The 26954-nt window shown below is 40.5% G+C and overlaps 1 protein-coding gene across 3 annotated transcripts in view; it reads left to right on the top strand.

Annotated features, from left to right (window-relative positions):
- Positions 1-25579, top strand: part of LOC113513622 (RNA-binding protein 33-like) — a 33092-nt gene extending 7513 nt beyond the window's left edge. For 2 of the 3 annotated variants that reach the window (XM_052893478.1, XM_052893477.1), the window contains exons 8-19: positions 1261-1338; positions 4866-4986; positions 6075-6242; positions 6619-6703; positions 13434-13552; positions 14549-14754; positions 16207-16441; positions 17423-17526; positions 18633-18712; positions 18991-19056; positions 20583-20936; positions 25146-25579. In XM_052893478.1, coding sequence (XP_052749438.1) covers positions 1261-1338; positions 4866-4986; positions 6075-6242; positions 6619-6703; positions 13434-13552; positions 14549-14754; positions 16207-16441; positions 17423-17526; positions 18633-18712; positions 18991-19056; positions 20583-20936; positions 25146-25277 — 1748 coding nt within the window. In that variant the 3' untranslated portion in view covers positions 25278-25579. The remainder of the gene's footprint in view (positions 1-1260; positions 1339-4865; positions 4987-6074; positions 6243-6618; positions 6704-13433; positions 13553-14548; positions 14755-16206; positions 16442-17422; positions 17527-18632; positions 18713-18990; positions 19057-20582; positions 20937-25145) is intronic. The other variant, XM_052893479.1, reaches the window with a different exon arrangement.
- The last annotated feature ends 1375 nt before the right edge of the window (positions 25580-26954 follow it).

Raw genomic sequence — 26954 nt, 5'->3', positions numbered from 1 at the left:
TGCAATATATGGAACAACCAATGGTCTGACACCTTTACCATGTCCTAAAAGATTACATGACAATTAGCGAAGTATTTCTCTATCTAAACGTGTCTATTGGACGACTGGTATGACGCCGGATATATAGAAATCGTGTTTATTTTTTTTAAATGTGTAATAATGGAATGGTAACCCCGCCCGCGCTATCGGATAAGAAGGCGATATAGATAATCAAAAGGTACACAGTTGTAGTTCGAGTTAGTCATAAAAAAAATTAAAAAGATATTGGGCTCGGTCGTTATTAAGAGTGGGTATATATATAGTAATATCTATATATGGTAGTTACAATATCTATACATATATTGACCTAATGATTGATATATTAGATATCGTTTATCCAATATATAATATAAAAAATAAGAACTCGCTCGTAATGAATATAGACATTCGACTGGTATGGGTGATAAAGCAATGGGTGGTCATCAGTATGCAGGACTCAGTATATAGATGTTTCTACCACCGTACGGCTCGCCATCGACAGGGAGTTCATCCTCATGTCCTACAGCCTCAATGGTCGCGTACTGCGCGGTTTCAGAGATGTTTCCTCCCACGAACACTCAGGTTGTGGAATGAGCTCCCTGCCGTGGTTTTCCCAAGAGACTACAGCATGGGGTTCTTCAAAAGGGGGGGGGGGGTAAAGAGGTTTCTTCAGGGTCGGCAACGCGCGAGTAGTTCCTCTGGTATTGCAGGTGTTCATAGGCTACGGTAACCACTTACCATTAGGTGGGCCGTATGCTTGTTTGCCACCTCAGTGGTATAAAAGAAAAGATAAGGGATATAAAATTAAAGTACTAAGTAATTTACTACTACAAACATATTTGCGTTTAATACTTTATGATCGTTACGTTATGGACCGTGTGAATGTAAAAATGAGAACACATTGTAAAACAAATACTATTTCGAAATACCATAGCTTTTTCATTGCATAACACAATCTCTATGGAGGGAAAGGGATTGTTAGAATGGGGTTTAACTGACCCATTGCTAGCAATACACCGCATCAGGTTGACCTCCACTGGGTTCCCCCTGGAAACGATCGTGGTTAATTCTAGTGGATTTCATCACGATGGGCTAACTGACCTGCCTTCTTCCTAACCAATCATCCCTCGCTGGTACCCCGCCAGTGTATACCGATAGCACAGGTGGGGTTACCATTCCATTATCATCCATTAAAAAAACAATTATTGTTGAGTGCCAGTATTGAAACAGTCAATTGTATAGGGCTGCCACTGCCTACGTATATACCGACGCGGATACAGAGGTCGCCACCGCTCAGCCCGACGCTGGAGAGCAAATTCGGTAAACTATGTGACAATTACCACAATTGTTTCATTTGCCACTTGTTTCTGTATGGTAATTAAGTTACTTCCTTATCGTAAACTGGCTGTTGCCCGCGGCTTTGCACGTGTAGTGTCCTTTTTTTTTTATTAAGTGAAAATGTTGAAGTCTTAGCAGATACTTAAGTTGTAAAGCTATATTCCAATTTTCAGCTTTTTATATAGATATTAATACACCATACTCGTACATGAATTACAAACATAGCATAGATAACAAAATTTATACCTAATAGTTATATGTATATATATACATACATACATACATACACGTGCATGTAAAAAAAAGAAAGCAAGAAAGACAGAGCAATGATAGTTTAGGAATGATTCTGTGGACTGTACACTTACTCTTTTTATTCTCAGAGTGTAGATCAAACTTGGCAGTTTTTTTTCCATGTTTCTTCTTAGTAGCTATAATCTATTTTCAATTGACTTCAAAATGAAGAATAAAGAAGTATTTTTTGTTTTATGTTTGTTACTTCATAACTCCGTCAGTTCTGAACCGATTCGGATAATTCTTTTTTATCTGAAAGGATTATACTTACAGATTGGTCCCCGAGATATTTTATTTAAATCGTTGTAGTAGTTTAGTTTTTAAATTAAAATGACTGTTTACGCCACGATTGAGAAAAAAAAAAATTTATTTTTTTTTCAATTTATTCTTATTTATGTTAAAAGACCCGTGAATTCTGATCTACCAGTTGCTTGAAATAAAGTTATTTTTATGCAACTTAGAATGGCAAACAAGCTGACGGCCCACCTGATGGAAAGTGGTAACCGTCGCCTATAGACATGAGCAGTACCATGGACATAACAGAGTATACTGTTTCGCCCACATATCCCACCCATCAAACCGAAACACAACCGTGCAAACACAACTGCTTCACGGTAAAAACACGAATGGAATATCCATGCTCATGTGTAAAGGCGACGGTTACCACTTTCCATCAGGTGGGCCTGCAGCTTGTTTGTCATTCTAAGTCGTATAAAAAAAATTAATATTAATGACTTGAACTATAATTAGTGTCGTTGAAATGTATTGTTATGTCACGCATGAATCTTTGTTAGCACTGCTCTTATGCTTTTATCTTTATTAAAAACATTTTTATTTTATTTATTTATTAATATTTGTTTTTTTTTATGAGTTTTTGATGTTAACCTTTTATAATTTACCGTAGTTAAGTACTATATCGTACTATTGTATCGTCACGATATAATAGGAGAACAAAGTGTATGGGAGGATGAGTTTTAAATCGTTTTTAATGCATGATATCGTCGCGATAAATAAAGATTGTTCATACCGTAATTTTCCGAAATCTAGCATGTATTTGTAATTTGCAATGTTCAAAAACAATTGAACAATTTTCGACGTTACTTATTGGTTAGTTAAAAAGTGATCTGCTAGCAAATTAAAACCACACCCCGGACACTTGATACAAAAACGCCACGATGTATGTTTGTCACAACTACATGAACAAGTAACGTCTGTACACGGTGACGATGTATGCGTGTGTGGTTAGGGATAGCGCGGGAAAAGCGCGCGCTTCGATGTATTGTGTATTGTGGTTCTGTTATGGTTTACGTCAAATAATCTAGTATTGCCTTAGCGATAAGACCGCTTTTTGTACCTATATGTGTATATTTGAGTCTGTATTTATGTTACTGTGTTTCACTTGAATTATTCACTTGTCATTGTATATTCTTGTTTTTGGTGCAATAAAGAGTTAAATAAATAAATAATTAATAATTCAAAGATAACGAAATGTGTCAGATTCTCCATATCTAATGTTAAGCAAGTGAATACCGCTATTAGATTAGACCACCAGGATTTAGACTTTGTGGATAAAACCACTTTTTTTTGGCATACTAGTTGATTACAAATTGCAATGGGGCTCCCATATATTTGAATTGGCCAACAGGTTGATTTCAGCTGACGCGTGTTTGAGAGAGGATGAGATTAGAAGGCTTACCTTAAAATGTGTTCCGAAATTTCGGAGCCAAATGAAACACAAATTTGATGTTAAAATTACATTATACAGCATTTTTTATTATAAAGTTTGGAAATATTAAAAATGTTAAAATATTGTTCCTTTAGACTTTTATGATAGGATGTATGACGAATGAAATGTTAAACTCCATTTATTGGTCCGATTTTTGTATAAACAAAAACACGAAATTGAGTCCGAAATTTCAAATTTCATTTCATGATAGACCCGCAGATCGTAGTGGGCGACAGGGAATGTTCATACTATATTCTAGTACTATTAATACTTATATTGTACTAAAATGTTAATCATATAATACTTAGCATGTAAATATTATAATAACGTATGTGGTGTTCGCTTGTAAAAGACTTTTACATTAGGCAAATTTATTTTTTGTGTTATTGGTTAAGTAGCATGTAACATGTAGAAGTTCACCTTCCACAAGCAATCGACTTTCGTACAAAGTCTCCCTGTCAACAGAGGGAGACTTTGTACATAAGTCGATTGCTTGGTTCAATAAATAAATCACTAAAAATTTGTCAAATCATATTTTGCTTCGGAATTTTTCAAATTCATTTGGCAAAAAATGCCATCAAAATCTAATTTTCAATGACAGCTTAATAAGAATATTATTATATTACTAATGTTATAGTTAGTAGAAACACTTTTTAAATACAGTCAGAAATATCATACAAGCAGCGGTCCAATCCAGTCCAGCGGCAACTTGTTACATTACTATATAATAATATATCTTATTACAGATAACTATGATTCATTTTTGTTGGTAACAATTGATTTAAACTATGTTAGTAAAAATATAACGAATCATTCTAATTTTGACGTTAAAGTTAGTAAAAGCACTTTTTAAATACAATCAGAAATACCATGCAGCGAGTAGTAGAATCATAAAAAATGGCGATTTAATTGAGTTTGTAAACAAGTCTATTTAAATAAAAATAATTTTCATTCTATTCTTCTGAAACATGTTCAATTTTTTTTTTTTTTTGTTTAATATATACTGAACCGCATACCGAACGCTCTTTGTAGTGTTTCCGTACAATAGCACATATTTTGTTCTTCTATTATATCGTGACGATATAGTTGTACGATATCGTGCCGCAATACGGCGATTTATAAAATTACCCTATGGATTTTAATGTGAACATACTGTTACTGCATGGCGCGTGCGCAACACACGGATAAATAGACTAATTTTGTCTAAAAAATGTTGTCTTTCCTATTTTATTATTAATATCCTTCAAAGTTCGTTTTTTCGAGAGTTGGCAACCCTATCCTATGTACCAACTTGACAAATGGCAAACGAATATATGTTTATATCACCGCATACATGAAATAAAACGAGATAACAATGTCTAGCTAGTTCTTTCTCACACACCCTGCGGTAATGTAAACGTATCTACAGAAATTTTCGTTTACCACTTGTTTAACAGGGTCGGCGTTTATCTAAAACTAGTATTATAGTACATTTTAATGCGTGTACTTGCAGGGCCAATAAAGGACATTGACCAGGCGGCCGAGCGGTTCATAGCGGAGCAACGAGATGCCCTAGCGAGGGCGGCTGCGAGGAAGTTTGCACCAGCACACCCGCCACGTCGGGATCCGCAGAGGTATGCAACTATGCACCAATTTTACTAATAATTAAACCCGGTTTTACTCCGGTTCGCTCTCGATCCAGATTAATGCCACTTTTCATTGTAATTTTATAACTCAAAAACGGGCTCACCTATCTAAACCAAATGTTTACGCTTTGTTCGGACTATTTAGTAGATGGTTTATGTGAAGTTTGCACAAAATCGGTCGAGCGGTTCTTCATTTATCACATTTTTTTGTAACAAATCAATTCAATAAATGGCGGATCATTTTGTTAATGGGGATTTTTGTGTCAAATTCAAACTTTTTTCAATGTTGACTTATTTTTGTCAGTACAAGCATGTTGCTATGTCATTCATGCGGTCATTTCATTTTGGACGTGCTTTGATTAAAGCAATTTGTATTTGCAATATATATATATATATATATATATATATATATATATATATATATATATATATATATATATATATGTTGAATATTCAAATTTAATGTCCTAGTTGAGTAGAACCCACGAGAAAAAAAACTTTGGTCATTGACACCGCTGGTAAATTGTTACTGTGCCATGTTATCGTTTTCAAATTGAGAATCTTTGCTAGCAATTTGCTATAGAAATGGCCATCTCTTCCTTTCCCGTGGGTGTCATAAGAGGCGACTAAGGGATCTAATGGTTGAGGGAGGGGGGAAAGGGATTGTTAGCAATGGAGTTTGACAGCCCCATTGCCAGCAATATGCTCTATTAGGTCGACCTCCACGTGGTTCCCCCTGTAAAACCATCGTGAACAATTCGTCACGATGGGCCAACTGACCTGCTTCATCCTCACCTATCATCCTTCACTGGTGCCCCGCCGGTGTATACCGATAGCGCAGGCGGGGTTACCATTCCATTATCATCCATTAAAAAAAAATGGTCGAGGGATGGGCAGTGGCGTCCCTCTAAAACATCACAATGTCAAGCGGGGCAACTACTGGGAACTTCCCCTTATTAAGCAGGCGTATGTACAGCAGTGGACAGTCAACGTCTGATATGATGGTGATGATTGCGGCCGTTGATTCTTGTTCTGAATACTTCATCCCCCTTCAAATGATTGTCATCTTGTTACAGGTACATAGAGAATACGACGATAGAAATAGAAAACGAGCTGGCCACCAGCAGCGGCGGCGGTGGCGGCGGCGGCGGCGGGGCGGTGGCCGCGCGGCGGAACAGCGACGACGAGCTGCTGCTGCGCCAGGAGGCCTTCATCAGCGCCAACCGCGCCGGCCTGCGCAGGAGGTCAGCTGTCAAATATATACATAGATACATAGTTAATTTCAAATATTTGCACATTTTATTTACACATATTTCTTTTCCCGTCGGTGTCGTAAGAGTCGACTAAGGAGGGCGAGGGATGGGTAGCAGCGTCCCTTTTAAAAACACACTCTTTTTACACCTGAAATTCAGCACGATGGTTTCCAGGTGGGACCACGTGGAGGTCGACCTGACAGGGTATATTGCTAGCAATGCGACTAATATCCGGTATTATTAACAATCCCTTCCCCCCTCCCGTACACAGCCAAGACAACACTAGAAATATTTGATATTAGAAGATACTTACGCCACACTCGTGGTATTTGTGATACTGTAATGTTTACGCCATATTGTTTTGCAGGATGCGGTCGCCGTCCCCGGGCCGGCGGTCGCCGTCGCCGCGCCGCTCGCCCGAACGTCGCCGTCCCACGCCGCCCCGCGACGAGGTACGTACCGCTCTGTCCTTATTTGTGTCCAATATACATACGCTACACTCACCGTTTACTATCACACGGATTCTGTGCTTGTTTACCACCTTCATGGTATAAAAAATATATATATATATATATATATATATATATATATATATATATATATATATATATATATATATATATTGTTCGCGACATTGTAATCAAATGTATAGTTTATAGCGATATTTTATAGTTATTTTCGTCATTAGTTTTAATCGTTTAAATTGTTAATTTTACATAGATTTTTATGATGTATCTATAGCTTGTAAGTTGAATAAAACATTTTATTGTGTCGACTCATTATTAACCACAAGTAGAAATAAGAAAAAGATTGTAAAAATAATAGTAATAAGACAATTGTGATAAATAAATAGACGCCAAATGGTGCCGCTCTGAAGAGTCACGCGTCCCTCTCACACTCGCCCCGTCCCGCTCGCACAGACTCGCTAATGTGAGTTGGTACACGTTATCGTGCGACCGGGCGGGTATAAAGATAGGCCGCCTACCGTCGAGCGGCACGCGGATCAGCAAGCAGTCGCAGCGTCAGCAACAGTGAAAATCGACAGCACCAGAAGATTCATCGCAGCGGCAGCACCGATTCATCTTCGCTGCGTGTGCGCCACCGCAAGGAGCTCCAACGAGTGCACCACCGCGCCAGCGCCACCGAACAACCGCCGTGGCAGAGCCACCGCGTGCTACGAGCTACGAGCCCTCGCCACTCAACTCCGCGTGCACCGTCGCCTTCACCGCCGTCGCACCGCTCGGACCCTCCGTAGCCAGCGCCAACAAGAAGACGTTGTCTGGTGCGTTTGTTGTTGCAAACGTACCGGGCAACGGCCGGCTGTCACGGACAGCTGAGACGAGCCACACCAAATTCGACGTCCATCTGGGGACTGGCCCCCCCCAAGAAGCAAGGATCGCGGGAGGCTGCAACCAAGAGCCGCACAACGGCCACACGTCCACACGGACACCAAATGAAGCATAAGTGCTAAGTGTCAGTGTTAGTGAAAGTGATGCCGAGCCCGGCCAGACGGCCGGATGAAAAAGGCCCTTTTCAGGGCCATAGTGTACCATCATCGCAGGGGGGGACCTACCACCGCTGCTCCCCTCCCCGCGCGCGCCCGCGATCAGCGATCTCCCCCCCGCGGGGGAGAGAGCGCTCCCACTCGCGCGCCGCGCATCGCACCGCAGAGACGCCGAACGTCCCCCGCGCCGAACCAGCCGCGCCGATCCGCGGCCACGCGAGTGCTACCACCTCTCGCGCCGGTTTGGGCGACGCCGATGCCCAGCGCGCCTCGCAGGCCGCGCCCGCCGCGAATCAGTCATATAAAACCAGTCCCGGAGCCATGCTCCCTCAAGAAACACCACCATCATCGCGATCAGTGCCAGTACCAGTGCCAGTGTCATCGATGAAACATACCAGTGCCATCCACGCCGCCCATTCTTCTTCAAGAGACGTGCTGATCTCTCCAGCGTCGCCGACTGAAGAAGCCTACACGGGGGCAGGCGTTTTGTCCTCGGGTGTTCGGCCCATGCCTGTGCCGGAAGCGGCGAGACTCTCCCAGTTGCCGAGCGGAGGTACGCGGGCTAGCCTTTCACCAAGATCAACCTTGGAATGTGATTCCTTGATCTTGGGGCAAGTGCTGGCCGCGGACCTTCTCTCACAAAGCATGAAGGAGAGGATCGCCGCTCTGGTCGGGGATGAAGCTGCCCGCCTCGAGGACCAGCCAACGCCCCCCATAGAGGAAAAGGAGCTGGCCAGAAGCATTAGTGAGCAGTTTGTTGTAACGAGACTGGCGCGACGACCTAGAAGTCCTGAAGAAACAGAGGAGGGACACAAGCGCCCCTGTCAGGAATCGTCGCCGCCATTACAACAGACTCCCATGCCACAACGAGACCCTCGGCTACGGCATAGGACAGCCGAAGCCACAACCACAGACCCGCTACCAGCAACATATGCCAACGTAGCCAAGATGCCAGCTCCACCTCCTGGAACGTCGGCACCGCAAACAACGAGAACAACGACATCAGGCGCCGCACAAACCCCTCTTGCGGCCAAAAATAATAGAATCCCTCCGCTCATAGTGGAACACTTGCCAAACTGGGTCCACCACTTCAAGCACCTTAAGGCAACGCTCAATTTCGCCCCGAACGCTCGCCCGTATGGGAAGGGGGTGAGATTTTCACCTAAGTCGGAGGAGGAATATCGCACCATCCAAAGATACCTCTCCGACTTAGAAAAGAAGGAAAAAATCAGCTGGTTCTCCTACCAGCTACCAGCTGAGAAAAGCCTTAAGGTGGCTATCCGCGGCATTCCAGCGGACACACCGATCGATAAGATCGCAGAAGCCCTGACGGAGCTTGGATACGAGAGCGAGTACATCAGGCAGATCAAAGCCCGTCAGGGCTGTCCAGGCTGCATATTCTACGCCCAGTTAAAGCGCACTCTAGGCATCACTCCCGGCATATACGAAGTCAGCGAGTTGCTGTGTATGCCGGGAATCAAAATTGAAGCATGGCGGGGGAAGAAAGGCCCGGCTCAATGCCACCGATGCTAAAGCTTCCGCCATTCATCGTACGGATGCCACAGAAAACTCGCGTGTGTCCGCTGCGGAGAGGAGCACACGGCCAGGGAATGCCCGAGGCCCAGGGAAGAACCACCCACGTGTGCAAACTGCGGGGACCAGCACACAGCCAAACAGCACCGCTTGCCCGGTGTACAAGAGAGAATCCCGTGCCAAGAAGGCCGGCACGGCGGTGCTCACAAGAAACAGAAGCGCTCCAAGAGACAACAGCCGTTCGGTCCCTGCAGCCGCCAGCCAGGGCAGTCTAATGGCCCCGGCAAACCCAGCCACTGAGCGGAGAACAACAGCACTAGCAGCCCCCAAGAAAAACTGCAAGAGGGGTAAGGGGAAAAAGGTGAAGAAAACCCCAGACGCTGGCACTGGCAACAAAACAGTGGCTAAACGCACGACGCATCCGCCTGCAGTCGCCGCCCCTCAACCACTAGAAGCACCCGCCACCACCTCTGCGATGCATAAATCGTTGATGAACAAGGGGAAGAAGGCGAAGCAACCCTCCCAGGATAATACCTCCATCAGCACAGGAAACCTCCTAAAAACCATGATAGGTATCCTGATGGAGGTACTCCTTGCGGTACAGTCCGGCGCAGACCCTCTGCCGGCCATCACCGCGGGTCTAGTGAGACTGACACAGACGAAATGTGTACAAGAATAGTCCACTGGAACGCGGATGGCGTCCGCCACAAAAAGGCACTCTTAAGACTGCTGCTAGTGGAGTACAACGTCGACGTTTGTCTCATATCTGAGACGCAACTTGGGGCCGTCGACAAACTCCACATCCCGGGATACTATGTATATCGTAAAGACGAGATCACGGACAGCCACAAGGCATATCGCGGGTTGGCTGTAATAGTCCGAAGAAACATTGCCCACCAGCCACTCCCCCAAGTGCAACTCAACACGCTGTATGCACTCGGGGTCGAGCTAAACGTCGCAGGAAGCCCCACCCGTGTGTTTGCAACGTACAAACCACCAGGAAGCAGGATCGTATCGGCTGATGTCGAGGCCATATTCGACTCGCCGATACCCACTATCATGGCAGGAGACCTTAACTGCAAGCACACGGCGTGGAATTCAAACCATGACACCGCTGAAGGTAAAAGACTTCTGAGGATAGTCGAGAGAATGGATATCACCGTCCAAGGACCTGAGGTTCCAACTCACTATCCTCACGACCCCACAAGGACCCCTGACGTCTTAGACATCGCACTCTTCAGGGGCCTAAACAGCCAACCGACGCAGGAAGTCCTCCTAGAGGACATCCGGTCCGACCACTTACCAGTATGCATGGATATCCCGGAAACCCCAACGATCCGAACGCCGTTGGCCCTCGCCGCCGGACCGACTGGGAGCAATTCGAGGACTCGATGCAAAGCAACACACCCACCGCCACCATTACAACTCCTACCGATGTGGAAGAACTCGCCAAGCGTCTGACAGTCTCTATGCAGAATGCCCTGGAAGACGCGGCCCAACCCGGCCCGGTCCGCAAGAACTTCAACGGGATCCCGGCCGCGACACGCAGAAAACTGGCGCAGAAACGCCGACTGCGTAGGGACTGGCAGTCGTCAAGATGCCCATTACTCAAGGCGAGAGTAAACAAACTGACGGCCGAAATTAAAAAAGACATCGAGTCCTACAGGAAAGAAAGTTGGGAGCGTATGATGGAAGACGCCGGCGACGACTGGAACAACATCCATCGCCTATGTCGCCGGCTGACCAAAGCCCAACCCCCAGTCCGTCCACTACTGGCGAGCGACGGGACTCCGAGGTACAGCGCAGCAGACCGCACAGAGATTCTTGCCGACCACCTCGAACGCCAGTTTCAGCCCAACCCCGCAGAGGACCACGAACATGCTGCTATGGTAGATAACTACATAACGAACTACCTATCATCCTCGTTACCACCCCACGAGGATCCCATAGTTTTCACGCCGGGACAAGTGCAGCGTGAAATCAGAAAGACGAAGCCTCGGAAAGCCCCAGGCAGCGACAATATCACGAATATGGCACTTCACCATCTGCCGCGACGCACCATAGCGACACTGACGCACCTCTTCAACGGTATTGTTCGCACAGGGCATTTCCCAGACCAATGGAAGATAGGCAAAGTCATCACGCTGCCTAAGCCTGGTAAGAACGTATTGAAGCCAGAGTCCTACCGGCCAATCACGTTACTGCAGCATGTCTCGAAAATATTCGAAAGGCTCATCCTCAGGCACATGATGCCACACATCACGCCGAGACCGGAGCAATTCGGGTTTAGGGCTGAACACTCGACAACACTGCAGCTGTCCAGGACGTTGCACGCCGTAACAGTCGCTCTAAACAAGAAGGAGACAGCGGCAGCGGTATTCCTGGACATAGAAAAGGCGTTCGACAGGGTATGGCACAACGGTCTGCTGTACAAGTTGGCCACCCAGACGGACATGCCAAGAAGGTTAATCCAAGTGGTGGCCTCCTTCCTGAAGAACAGGAGATTCATGGTGACGGTCGAGCAAACCTGTTCGGGAGAGCGTCCGATCCGCGCAGGTGTTCCACAAGGAAGCTGCCTATCGCCGGCACTGTACGCACAGTTCACCGATGACATACCTACCACCCACCAGACCACCTTGGCGCTGTATGCAGACGATGCGGCTTATATCGCGTCGTCCATCACCGCAACGCATGCAGCAACATAAATCCAAAGACTTCTGGACATACTACCCCAATGGCTGAAGAAATGGCGCTTATCGGTGAACGTGCGTAAAACGCAGGCGATCCTTTTCGGCCGGAAGCAACACCCTGAAAAATTACACCTGTGCGACTCCCCGATCGAGTGGTCCGCCACCATCACCTACCTCGGAGTGGTCATAGATCGAAGGCTCACTTTCGGCGCTCACACAAACGCGGTGTGCAATAAGGCGAGAGTTGCCAGGCACCTCCTGCGTCCAGCGCTCCAAGGAAACCTCCCTCTCGGGGTGAAGACTACAATCTTTAAAACCTACATTAGACCACGGCTGACCTATGCTGCGCCGGCGTGGTACCCCAATCTGAGTCGTACCAACAAAAGAAAACTACAAGCTCAACAAAACCTCTCACTTCGTACCATCACCGGCGCACATAGGTACGTGAGGAACACCACACTCGAGAGGGACCTCAAGATGCCCACCTTGGACGCGGTTATAGAGAACCTGGCCACCAAGATGTTCGCGCGCGTAGACGCTTCATCATGGGACCACCTCAAGGGTCTAGCCCCGCTACATGCGCGGCCGCCGGACTCAAGACCCTACGCGCGTGAGCTCATAGCCAGCACGCACGCACCAAACAATGAAGCTGACGCTTAGCACACAGAGCCGTTGGGCTCACTCGCACGCTGGCAGCTTGCTGGGCCTCCCCCTACGGGGTCTCACTCGGCAGGCGAAGACCGCGCAGAGCGAGCCCGCATCGGCATGCTAAGCGCCACCAAGCCGCTAGTCACACACATTAACACATAAAGAAGCCTTCGATCTGCAGCAGCAGCAACCTGAAGACCCGGACATCTTTATGCCCGGCGTGTGCTACCACCAGAGGGGAGTTAGGGCTCCGGACTGGTTTTCCCATCCTCCCGCAAGGGGATGCGCGATATCGCGAACGTCGAGCGGCACGCACTGCACTCCCAACCGATAAGAAGTAGGAACTCTTCAGAACGGAACCGGGAGCTTCAAAAAAAGTCTGCTATCGTTTCTCTCCAGCCTGAACCAGCACCCCTACAGTCCACGCTCACCGTACGGTCAAGCTGCACCGTACATATATATATATATATATGCATATATATATGTATATATATGTATATATATACATATATATATATGTGTATATATATATATATATATATATATATATAGCAGATGTATGGGGCAAGTTGGTAAAAACTGAAATAGTGAATTCAGATCATTATTTTTAACTGAAAACCGGTGGAAATTCTTTCCACAAAATTTCAATATTTTTCTCAAACATAAGGTCGTAATCCACGAAAATGGCAACGCGTAGGGTGTACCGTCAGCATCAAAATGTTGTGATATAAAAAAGTACTGAATTAAGAGCCTATTTTTTTCAATCGGTGGTAGAAATAAAGTATGATTGAAAATGTTGTCGTGCAGGAGAGCGAGTACCGGCGGCGGCTGCGCGAGCAGGAGAGCCTGCGCGAGCGCGTGCTGCGCGCCAAGGAGCTGCGCCGCCGGAGGAGCGCCGCCGCGCTGCAGCGCCAGCTGCACCACAGGTACGCCCGCCACACATCGCCACATCTCTCTCTCTCTCTCTCTCTCTCTCTCTCTCTCTCTCTCTCTCTCTCTCTCTCTCTCTCTCTCTCTCTCTCTCTCTCTCTCTCTCTCTCTCTTCTTCTCTCTCTCTCTCTCTCTTCTCTCTCTCTCTCTCTCTCTCTCTCTCTCTCTCTCTCTCTCTCCTCTCTCTCTCTCTCTCCCTCTCCGTGTGTGTGTGTGTGTGTGTGTGTCTTTCTCTCTAATGTTTATATTAATTTTCATCTATTAAAACCACTACCGACCCGTCCCGACTTTGCACTTTGAATGCAATGCTGACTAAATAGTGCCGCCGACCCCCCGGCCGGTGCCGCCGCAACCGCTATGTCCCTGTATTTTAAATCTGTAATATCTTCGAAAATATTCATTCAAATCACATGCTGTAAAGGGCCATATTGATCTATATTAAATGGACAGTGTATTTAAGGTATTTAATTGAATAAGGATTAATACTGTATTACTTAAAATCGCTTCGTAAATAAACCATTATTTCTTATAAAAAGTAAAGGATTAAAAAATGGTTGTTGTGGGTTATCCCTAAGAGATAGACATGTACCGTCGCTGACTTTATTGTAGACCTTTTTAAGGTGTATAATACTGAAGTACATTATTTTGATCTATCTCGTACGGCTCAGCCAACGTTTGCAATGTAAGCGCAAAAAAATGTGTTTATTTACGACATCTCATTAGAAACCTCTAAAGTTATCAGTGTTTCTCTACAATATTATGCATGTATTATACATGTAAACCTTCCTCTTGAATCACTCTATATATTAAAAAAAACCGCGTCAAAATCCGTTGCGTAATTTTAAATATTTAAGCATACATAGGGACAGACAGACGGGAATCGACTTTGTTTTATACTATGTAGTAGATTATAAATGGTACTGTGAAATTATTGAAGATAATATCAAGTCAATCCCATTATTGTACTATTTGAAAAAATATTATCTCACTAGGGAGCACGAGCGTCTCGAGAAAGAGAAGGAGCTGCCGAAAGTAGAAGAAGCCAAAGTGGACGCGGAGAAGCCTAGCACCACGAGTGTAGAGCAGGACAGCAAACCAGATACGACCAGGGCTTCGCCGGAGAAGGTAGTGAAAGTGGAGAAGTTCAGAGAGAGGTCGCCGGTGAAGAAGGAGACGGCAGAAGTTAATTCTACTAGTGGTGAGTTCAATGTGACAAGATTAGAATGTTCATTTAGATGTGAATGGAAATGATTTTGCTAGAGAGTACAGTATGGGGTTCTTCAAAAAGGGTATAAGATGTAAGGGTATAAGGACTAAGGTTTCTTCGGGGTTGGTAACGTGCATGTGACACCCCTAGTGTCGCAGGCGTCCATAGGCTACTGTGACCGTTTACCATCAGACACGCTGTATGCTTGTTTGCTATCTGTGTGGTACAAGAAATGTGTGACAAAGTCACAACTATCTGTCAATTTTCAATAACAATTAAGTACAATAAGTGCTTTATATTATTCCCAAATTCGTGTATAATATAGTATATATCATATATGTGTAAGTATATTTGTTATTCATATATATTTATTCGTTTATATATGTAATTTTAGTATGTATGTATATCAATAATTAGTAGTACCGCATTCGAGTATTCTGACACTTCCCTATGGTTGACTGGGAGAGAATGCTTTTAGCATTAAGTCCGCCATGTACATATATTTGTACTAATAAATAAATAAATAAATAAATTAATTAAACATGCATGACAAATCTATTGAAAAACTAGCAATTATATGTAAAATTATGGGAAATTGGACTTTGAATCTATAAAACGAGCTCTCCAATATTATTTTGTATTGATCTTTTCTAATGTACCACTAGGAAGTCAATCTGAGTCTGCACTCGAGTGCATGGAAGTATCGCTCGAAAAGAAGTGGGGGCGGTGATGTCAGGAAGTGAAAGTTAAATACATGAGTCATTCAATATCGGTCTAGTCAAACGAGAGATTAATTAATGAATATATTAATTTAATTAATATCAACAAAAAAATATAATACAACAACTAAATTGACATTGAATCGAAGCATTTGGCGTTCCATTGTTTCTGCCTACCCTAATGGGAGACAGGCGTGACAGATATGTATGTATGTATGTAAATTGACATTAATGCGTGTATATTAGCTACATATCAATACAATTTTGCTACGTCCAAAACAGAGTTACTTACTCATCATAAGAACATTGTAACAACTTTATATTATGTACATGAATGCATTATAATATTTTTTTTTTAAATACTGATTGGTTATTTAAAAAGTAGATAGTGAATTTAAACGTTAATAATAGAATGTTGCATATTAATCTAACATTGAAAATTTTTACCCTTTTTTTTTTATTCAACTTAGAATGACCAACAAGCTGACGGGCCACCTGATGGAAAGTGGTAACCGTCGCCTATAGACATGAGCAGTACCACGGACATAACAGAGTACACTGTTTCGCCCATGATACCCCCCATGCGTTGCCATTCCTGAGGACACAGGTGTTATTCCTCTGTACCCAGTAAATTCACGGTGAATTAACTTTTTTCTGGTAGCACTGAGTATGAGCGAAGTATGGGACTGTAGTATTGGAATGTACGTTTGTTTGCGTACTGCAGAGTCGCTGACGCCGCCCGCGAGGCCGCGCGCCGCCAGCCACGACCGCGCCCTCACACCGCCGCTGCCCGCCACCACCACGCCCACCACCGCCACCACTACCACCGCCACCAACGCTACCACCGCCGCCACCACCGCCCGCCACGACTCGGACGACGATCTCGACCTCATACTCGGCGACATCGACGGCATCCTCTCCGACGACGACGACACCGGCCGCTTCAAGCACATCGCCCAGTCAGTATCCGTTAGCTGGTCCTCTGGTACACGCCTCCCCCGTCCCACAGACAAATTGGCAACCGCAATTAAGTTGTGGTGATGTTTTAAGACGGACATTGCTGTCCATCTCTCGACTATAAGCTCTCTTAGACATCTCTTACCACGCCCACGAAGGAATTAAGGAAAGAAAGAAGTGGCCTACTAGACCTACACAGCTATTAATATGGGATAACAACATTTGTTACCCCATAACTCCATGAAAAAACTAAGTTAACAACCTTTTTTTTAAGTTAGTTAAAAATTTCCTTTGCAATAACATGATCCAACAAAATTTGAGGCCATATCTCTCTCCTATCCAGATTAAGATTGTTCTCAGTTATACCATAGAAGAAATATCTGTCACTTTGTTCTATATTTGTTAAATATCGTTCTTCGTGATGTATATATTACAGTCAAAACCACTTTTGACCAACCTGGGCCTCTAGACAAGTGGCAAACGAATTCGTTGATGGAATCGACATCGCTAGCGAGTCCGTGAGACAGAATGAGATAGCAACGCCGAGTGAGTCATTCCAACTCATGGACTCACTAGCGATTGCGATTCCATCAACGAATTCGCTTGTCACTCGTCTAGAGGCCCTGTTCAGTCAAAAGTACTTCTGACTGATTAAGAATTTTGACTGCAACATATATACATATATATGTATATATTTTTTCTAATAATAATAACAAAAAACTCTCTATTGCGCACAATAGAGATGTATACAAGGAGTATTTATACAGAATGTGCATATACAAAGGGCGGCCTTATCGCTACAAGCAATCTCTAACAGACAACCTGGCATAGTTTTTTTTTATACAACTTAGAATGGCAAACAAGCTGACGGCCCACCTGATGGAAAGTGGTAACCGTCGCCTGTAGACATGAGCAGTACCATGGATATAACAGTAGATAAGTAGAGCGAAGGTAATTGTAATGTGTCTGTATGTGTGATGCAGATCTCCCGCGCCGTCCCCGCCTAAAGACCTCCGGTCGCGGCTGCCAGCACGCGGCCGCCAGCAGCCCCCAGCTCGGCAGAAGATCGTCTTCACCAGCCGGACAGGTACTGTGTCTCTCACTGTATTTCCATCTATATCCTCTTGAATTGTTCCACGCACAACCATGCTTTGGAATCTTTCTCTTAGTCCTTTTGAAGAAAGGAGGGTAAAGAGATTTCTTCAGGGTCGGCAACGCGCGCGTAACACCTCTGGTATTGCAGGCGTTCATAGGCTACGGTAACTGCTTACTATCAGGTGGGACGTATGGTTGTTTGCCGTCTTAGTAGTATAAATAAAATCAACTTCCAACAGCAGTACTGTCGAAACTATACGATATCATAATCTTCAAGAAAGGGAGGAAGGGATTGTTAGTAATAGGGAGATTAGTCCCCATTACTATCAGGTCTACCTCTACGTGGTTCCCCCTGGAAACCATTGTGACTAATTTATCGTTAAATTTGTCATGATAGGCTAACTGACCTGCATTTTCATCCTCACCAATCATCCCTCACTGGTGCCATAAAAAGTTGAAATTTTCGACTAATACGTATTAATTTTTTTTTTTTTATTATATTAGCCGGTAACAATCCACTGTTGAGCATAGGTCACCCTTTTAAGGGAAGTTTTTTTTTTATACAACTTAGAATGGCAAACAAGCTGACGGCCCATCCGATGGAAAGTGGTAACCGTCGCTTATAGACATGAGCAGTACCATGGACATAACAGAGTATACTGTTTCGCCCATGATACCCCCCACGCGTTGCCATTCCTGAGGACTCAGATGTTATTCCTCTGTGCCCTGTAAATTCACACCATATCCCATCCTTCAAACCAAAACACAGCCATGCAAACACAACTGCTTCAATAGTTGCCACGCAACCGCAGTTACGATTTAGTGATATTTTAAGAAGGACACTGCTATCATCCTTCATACCATCCCTCGACTATACATTCCCTTATTCGCATCTTACGACACCCACATGAAAGGAAGTGGTGGCACATTCTATGACAATACTAGAAGTGACAAATAGATAATTTATTTTTGAAAATTGCACCTCAAAAACGTAACATACAAAACCAAAAATGAACCTTCACATGTAGGATTTGAGAACTATTATTGAATGAAACATGTGAATAATTACAAAGGTTCAAATAAAAATGTCCATTACAGAAAAGTCACCCCCGAGCCGAGCTGCAGCCAGCAGCTCCACGGCGGAGGATACGGAGAACGTTCAGAAAACTGCCAATAAGGTATTTAAAACTATATTTTCATTTATAAGCAACCACGGCATGCTTTGTGTTTGATAAACATTAAAATGGAATTAAATTATTAAATGTCATTAAATACATGTGTAAAGACATAGTTGTGTAAACAAATTTGGTGTGCTGTCACTATACTTCACACGGAGCTCTGACTGTGTGACACTATTTTTTTTAAATCATTATTTATATGCACAAAATCAATCTCAAAATCCGAGTAAAGTCGCGACGTAGCGCCAGTACTAATATTTATTCTATTATCCATTCAGACAAAGCAGAAGGTGGAAACAAACACAACGAAGATTAGGCAAAGAATTACATTTGATAAAAAGGAGGTAAGTAATATATTTAATTCATTTGAACTTGTTGCATTTTCATGTGGCAACAATCGTCTTGATCTCGACCACTGATGGGGGTTCTTCAAAAAGGACGTATTGAGATTCTATTTTAAGATATTTAATCGTGGCAAAAGGATTTTTTTTTATACAACTTAGAATGGCAAACAAGCTGACGGCCCACCTGATGGAAAGTGGTAACCGTCGCCTATAGACATGAGCAGTACCGTGGACATAACAGAGTATACTGTTTCGCCCGTGATACCCCCCATGCGTTGCCATTCCTGAGGACTCAGGTGATATTCCTCTGTACCCAGTAAATTCACGCCATATCCCACCCTTCAAATCGAAAGACAGCCATGCAAACACAACTGCTTCACGGTACCAAAGTCTGGTAAAATGGTATAAAAATAATTGGTTAGTATTATTTACAAACTAAATTACCGAATCAATTCAGATAAAACTTGTATGTAACCAATCTGAAAGTACGTGTATAAAAAAAGAATTTTTCGAATCGCTTTATAAATATGGCGGTTATGACGTAACAGATAAAAAAAAATACAGTCAATTGAAAGACCTTTTTTATTAAAGACATTTGAAAACTTAAAGAATGTTACGTTGGTTTCGGGCTTGTATGTACGAAATAAGTTATTAAATTGAACGTAGCAACAGGTGTTTGTAGGGACACAGCCTTTTGTCACTAATTTCCTTCTGTCTACCCCATATTCTGACAAATCTGTGATTTTAGAATCATGATTAGAGGAATTTATCAAAGACTTCGAATAATATGCTATAATTTCAGTGCCTAATGCTATCCTTCAAACCGAAGCATAGCTTCCAAAATACATGGGATAGAGAAAAACACAAACTTTCGTCTATTTCTGTCTATAATCATTGCCATATTTAAAATTACTTTTGAGGGGGGTGAGGGGTGGACCCTTAAAACAGGTACGTATCAAATCCTCTGTTTGTACTACGTGTTTTATACCATAGATTTTATAACAGTTCAATTGGCAACAATGTAGCATGTAACTATACATAGTTGAAGAAGACTGGCGTCTAAACTGGACACCAAGCTACCTGTGTCTTAGAACACCAGGCCATTGTAATATATATACAGGGCCGTAGCTAGACCCAAGTTTAAGGTAGGGCATAAAATCTTTTTGGTAGGGCATAAGCCATAATTAAGTGACTTCGAAAAAGCCAGTCTGTTTAATTTTCTTGGAGCTTTTCATTTTAAAGTAGGGCATTGCCCCTCAAGCTCCTCCCCCTCCCCCCTTCTCTCTAACTACGGCCATATATATATGGAACCGAGTATCCTTTTAAGGGATAATGTAAATTTGGCGTTATACACAATATAGCATTTAATAATATAGTGTTAGTGAATATTCTATGATTCTCAGACATATCTGCGAAGCTTTACACGGACTACCCCCCCCCCCCCCCCCCCCCCCCCCCCCAACACGCCAGTGCTGCCTGTTATATTGTACCTAGTATTAACATCAGTATTTTTTAACCACAAACAGCCCGCGAAAGAGGACAAGAAATCCCAACCACAACAATCCTTCCCCAACCGACGGGTGATACTCCAAACGAAAACGCAAACCAAAGAGAAATCAGTATTCTCCCGTATAGAGAGCAAAAACGATCCCAGCAAGCCCAACCCTGGGATATTCAGTAGGGCGGTCCGAACCGCCATAGGCTCGGAGAAGCCCCGTATTGTGATAAAGAAACAGGAAGAGCCACAAATTGAGTACAACTCGGACTCGGATGTGGACGAGGAGAGGTATCTGAGTGATGGGACCGTTGCCATGGTAACGAACTTGCCCGACGGCATCACGGATACACGGCTGAAGACGCTCGCGGGAAGCGACGTGCAGGTAATCATGACATTATAGGGTTAAGTCGATTGTACAGTTTGATGCTTCGTATAGTGTGATGTAAATTGACTAGTTTATGTTCTGATACTAGGTTTTTGCCCGCCACTTCGTCTGTACAGATTTCAGCAGTAGAAAACCCATTTAAATATACCACATTAATAGATAGGATAGGTTTTCTCAAAAGACTGCGGTATGGGGTTCTTCAAAAAGATTATGTTAAGGTTTCTTCAGGGTCGGCAACGCGCACGTGACACCCCTAGTGTTGCAGGCGTCCATAGGCTACAGTGACCGTTTACCATCAGACGGGCTGTATGATTGTTTGCCACTTTTGTAGTATAAAAAATAACGTATCAGAGTCCACCAAATTTCAAGTTAAACCTTCAGGGAGATAATTATAAAAATTGCATCCAATTTTGTGCGGTAGTCTGCGTGATCCTGGACTAAACATATAGACAGAAAGAAAGACAAGATTTCTAAAAATTATTGTTTGGACCTCTATACGTCTAAGTTAATTTTAAATTTTCGCGGTGTTTACACATATTTTAAATACAAAATCGCTTTTATATTGACTTAAGTACCGTTTGTGTATATAAAAATATTTTTTAAAAATCTAAGCGTCTAAGGTCCTTTTTATTTTTTTTTCTAAAATATTTTCAATATACAGACATCATCCAGTTACAATGTTATATAATTAATTTTATCAGGACAGTACTTCAGTAATGTGTCAATTCAATCAATCCGTCAATCCGTCAGTCGTACTCACTCATATTCATTCGTTCATACACATTCACTTCACGTTCCGTTACAGTATTGATCAAATTATTGATTTTTTTTTATACCACTGAGATGGCAAAAAAGCATATGGCCCGCCTGATGGTAAGCGGTTACCGTAGCCGTATTTTATTTTTCACGTTCAAGTAAAAAGTAAATAGAGAAACGAATAGATACGGACAAGGACTTTGTTATATATCATTTAAAAATTTGTTATAATTGTAGAGTCCAGGCTAAGGTGATACGGACACAATGAAGCGATTCGATTGCCACGTTGTGAAAATACCTTTCCATGGCTATAAAAGAAAGGACGAGGTAGGCCTTGGGTGTTAAATGTCCAGAATAAAGCAACTTGACTTAATCAATAGTGGTACATCATCATACCAGCCTTTAACAGTCCACTGCTGAACATAAGCCTGCCGCATAATTGGCGTTTTGTCAGTAGTTGCCACGCTTGACAGATGGGTTGGCAACTGCGGTTAGGATTTGGTGATACTTTGAAAGGAACGCTGCTGCCCATTTCTTAGTAACTAAGTTCCCTTAGTCGCCTCTTACGACACCCACGGGAAAGAAAGAGATGGTGATACATATTGTCGAAAAAGAAATGGTGCCGTGTGATTACAAAAGCCTTCGTGTAACAGAAAGAGGTGAGGGTAAAAAGTAGAAATATAATATTTTATCTCACACAACTGTTAAATTTATATTAGAATTAGAATGTAGTGTAGGTTTAAAATAAACTTTGCAAATTATTAAATATGATGTGCATTTGTTTGTTTATTTGTTACCTCTTGACGCCTGAACGGCTCAACCAATTTAGTATGGGAACGCATATAGGCAACTTTTTTATCACCATCGACCAATGTTAGTGACATGGACGAAGACGCAGGTAAAAACTAGTAGTACTAGTCTCTATACCTAAAATTATGAAAATTTTACGTAACCTTTTTTATTTTATTTTATTTTTTTATCTCTTTTTTCAATCGATCGAAAATTTTAAAACACTTTTGAAGCATCAAACATAGTTAAGATATTTTTTTCAGTATTAAATACCAACACCTTTCTGTGATATAAAATCTGTGATATTTATATATTTATATAAATATATATATATATATATATATATATATATATATATATATATATATATATATATATATATATATATATATATATATATATATGCTAATGTATATAGTTTATAACACATTCACTGTCATTTTATTTAAATGTGTCTCAAATATGTTGTTGCATTGACATTTTCTCAAATATATTGTCCAATCGGTATACGATACAATTTCGTTCATCGTGTAACATCGATTGGTATAGAATAATACTTGGTCAAATGACTCTAAATATTAACAAAACGGATAGACTTGGGGAAAACTGAGGAGAAGAACTGATCCCAAATAAATTTATAAATACACACACTTGGGGACAGACGTGACAGATATGTATGTGTGTTTACATTTGAAAAATACTCGTGATTTGAGACCATTTACAATAGAAGTTTTAAATAATCGACATTGATTAAGCTCATTTTTTTATAATCCAAAAATAATAAAATTTAAAGTTACAAAAACTATTATAGTAATGAATATTCAAAGTAAAATACTCTTCTGAGTATACTAAACTCATTTTTTAATAATAAAATGAAGTACTAACCCCGCATGCGCTCTCAGTTTGCACTGGCAGGGTACCAGTGATGAAGTCAGCTCAGTTGGCCCACCGTGACCCAGAAATTTATTACTATAGTTTTAAATAGGAAGGCATATATTTATTTAATAAATAAATTGATATCAATGGCAATGAGTGTGTTGTAAATTATATTATATGTGATGGCGGAAAATATAGAAAATATTCTTATGATACATTTGATACGATAACTTTATATAAAAAACAGTATCAAAATTTAAACATCAAAACTGTACAAAACTGTTAAACGTCATTGAAGTTATCTAATAATAACGACATATCATTTTGGCCATCAGTTCTACCTAGAATACAAATGTACAATTTATACAACATAACAATTGTATATGTACAAAATAATGGCTGATTGTGATGCCAGTTTTAATTATTTGTGTTATGATTGTAATTGCTATTTATTGTGTACAATTATTTCCATGACGTGTTATTTTTAGTGATTCAATCACATTTTTGTTTCAACTATTTCTTGACGCAGCATTCTTCAATGAAATGTGTCACCTTTCTTGTACTTTTGTCGTTTATTACTCATAAGTTGATCTTTGGAAAGCATGTTTCTGTTATCTTTTAAAATGAGAACCTGCCATTATGCGAAGAACCTATTCAAAATGAAATTTCCTGAAGTAGAATTTTGTTTAAATACTTGCAGGATTTGGGTTCAACGGTATATTGTTTATGAAATATACAAAATTTATTTTCTATTGAAATATGGTGTATAAAGAGATTCACAATGTATCAACAAGATATAATTTTTACACACATTTTTCACAAAATGTTATGTACTTATAAATCATGTTCTTGTATTGAACAATTACATATGCAAACATTTTTTTTAATACAATTCTACATTTTTTATTTACATTTAAAATAATAATCTCAATTTTACAATTTCATAGTGACTTCGAAGTGCCTGTTTCGTATATTTACGGAACTGTATTTATGTAAGCTAAGCATATATTTCACGCATGGTATTTATAATTATGTATTTAATATGAAACCATGCAATTTCAATGTGATATCAAAACTAGTCAAAATTATGTAACGTTATACAAAAGCAATGTAGTTATTACATATGTATTTATGTACATAGTCTCATGTTGAGATTGTATGTTGAATAGAAACTGTTATGTGGGTGACTTTAGCGTATAATACAATTTTTAGTGCTTTGTCACGACTTGGATAAAAAAAAAGAAGAGTAACCATACTCTGCTACCAAAAAAAAGTTGAAGGAACATTGTGAAATGTGCACAATGCATCCTTTTTTATTTCTCATTTATGTTCTTTTTTTTTTTTTTTCTTTTACTTATCAAATTCTATTGTCTTTGTTACAAGATAAAAAAATATCTTCAAATAAATCACTACTTGTCCATTTAATTACTAGTTTTTCAAGCCACAATATCGATATATAGACACTAGTCGCGAAAGAATCAAACTGATATGTAGTGTCTTAAGATTAAATATGAATTATCAAAAAAAAATTATTATAATCAGTTAACTTGAAAGTTATTTCGAAAGCCGATAAGCCAATGTCTCTATTTCTCTTTTACAAAACACATCTTCTCTGACTTATGACTGAATATGAAAATATACCCACAAAATAATTTCGTTTATTTTTTAATATTTAAATTACATTAAGTAGATAAGTTATATTATTATGTTTGTATTGTTTAATATTAAGTAGTCCATAAGTGAAAATAAGTAATAAGGAATGAAACCCCCGGATTAATGTTCCAGAGCTTAAATTTGGACAAAGAGGAACGCAGCGCGAAAATAACGTTTAAATCATCCACAGCAGCTGAAGGATTCAAGAAGAAATTCAACAATAAAATGGTCTCCAAAAGTAAATTGACCGTTACAATACATTAATAATGAATACCTTAATAAATTGTATCTCTAGTTTTAACATTTTCTCAAATTGTAATATTTTTCTCAAATTGTAATATTTTGTTTGTTATTTACCGCAATTATAACCTTTGCCTAGACTGTATTACATACGGATTAAAATATTTACCTTTATCGACTGTTGTTTGTAATATTAGTGTTGTAACATGAAACAGTGTAATATCTTCTCTTAATGTAATATTACTGTAAACAATTACAATATAATAATCTGCTAGAAAAAATAATTGCTGAAAAATATATTAAAATTAATAATCTATCGGATTTTATATTGTGTTATTGCTCTTTAGAAATAAATCATGCAATATGACATCACTACAATGGTAGCAGAGTATTTATAAACTTACGCTTTACAAAATTTTTTGACGTTTATCATAAAAGAGTAGTATTCTTATTATTTTAAATATTGGAATTATTATAAAACGTATCCAGTGATACTATAACTCACGGAATAAAGCAATATTCTGTAAAAAGTTTATCCGAACACGTTAGTATTAGCGATGTTGTAATGTAATAGTACAGTTACATCGCTGATTGTAATAGTTCAATTAACGTAACATTCAAAACTATTGAATGTTGACATCTGTTATGTGGAAGACTTACCAATATTATTATAAAATACGAACTGCTGAAAGAAGGAGGGCTATGTTTTTCTTACTGTAATATTAGTGACTACTAATCTAACCCCCTTATTCATAAAAACTATAATCTCCTACAAACCTACTTTATTACACTGTTTTGTCACTTTCATTGAAGCTAAGAAAGAAAGAGACAAAACAGTTCAATAGCTAAAATAGGTTTATGAGAGGTTTGACGTTTTTATGAATAAGGGGGTCTTTTGTCATATTATTAACAAATAATCTATTCAGTACTTAGTTATAAGTACGCTACAAGTTTTATTATCTATAAATATGATTAATAAATTGTCATATGTTTTGAAACGGTAAAAAGAGAATTATATTATGTGTAAAATAATAGATGAATATGGGGAGTAAAGATGGTACCAATTATTATTTATTCTTTATAACATTATATTACAGTTCTGTTATCGCATGATTTATATTGTAACAATGTATTAATGATAACAAATAATTAATATTACATTTCTTAAAATGTTACATGTAATATTGAATGATTTTTATTATGACAATGGAGTCGATTCTAAAGTCTAAATTTGCCTCTGAATCAAAAATTTTAACTGATCGTTCACTAAAAGTTTTGTATTATGGGTCATAGTAAACTAAATTCAAAATAGTTGTAACTTAAATATATTGATTAAATTGACACTTGAGAATTGACAACATTAACATAAATTCCAAAAAAAGAACGTAATCTGTGTATTATTTATTATTTGTGTAAAATTTATTTCAAATATTTAGTAATATATACTATATAATACAATAATATTAAGTGTACAAAATATGATAGACGTCTGAAAACTACAAAATTTTCAATAACCATTTGTTGGTAAAGCGTATTTATTTAGAATCTGCACTTAACGTGTTTACAGCGAATAGAGACCACGAGGAAATGGTCAAGCCACAAAAGTCCGTCTCTTAAATTGATTTAGATAGCTTATGGCCTTATAGCCTTATTATTTTATATTGACATGCATGTTAGTTTGTACCCGTTTTATTGTAAATC

The sequence above is a fragment of the Galleria mellonella genome, unplaced genomic scaffold (genome assembly GCF_026898425.1).
Source record: "Galleria mellonella isolate WM207_F2 unplaced genomic scaffold, CSIRO_AGI_GalMel_v1 utg176, whole genome shotgun sequence".
Taxonomy (NCBI): domain Eukaryota; kingdom Metazoa; phylum Arthropoda; class Insecta; order Lepidoptera; family Pyralidae; genus Galleria; species Galleria mellonella.
This window is presented reverse-complemented; position numbering and strand designations above follow the sequence as displayed.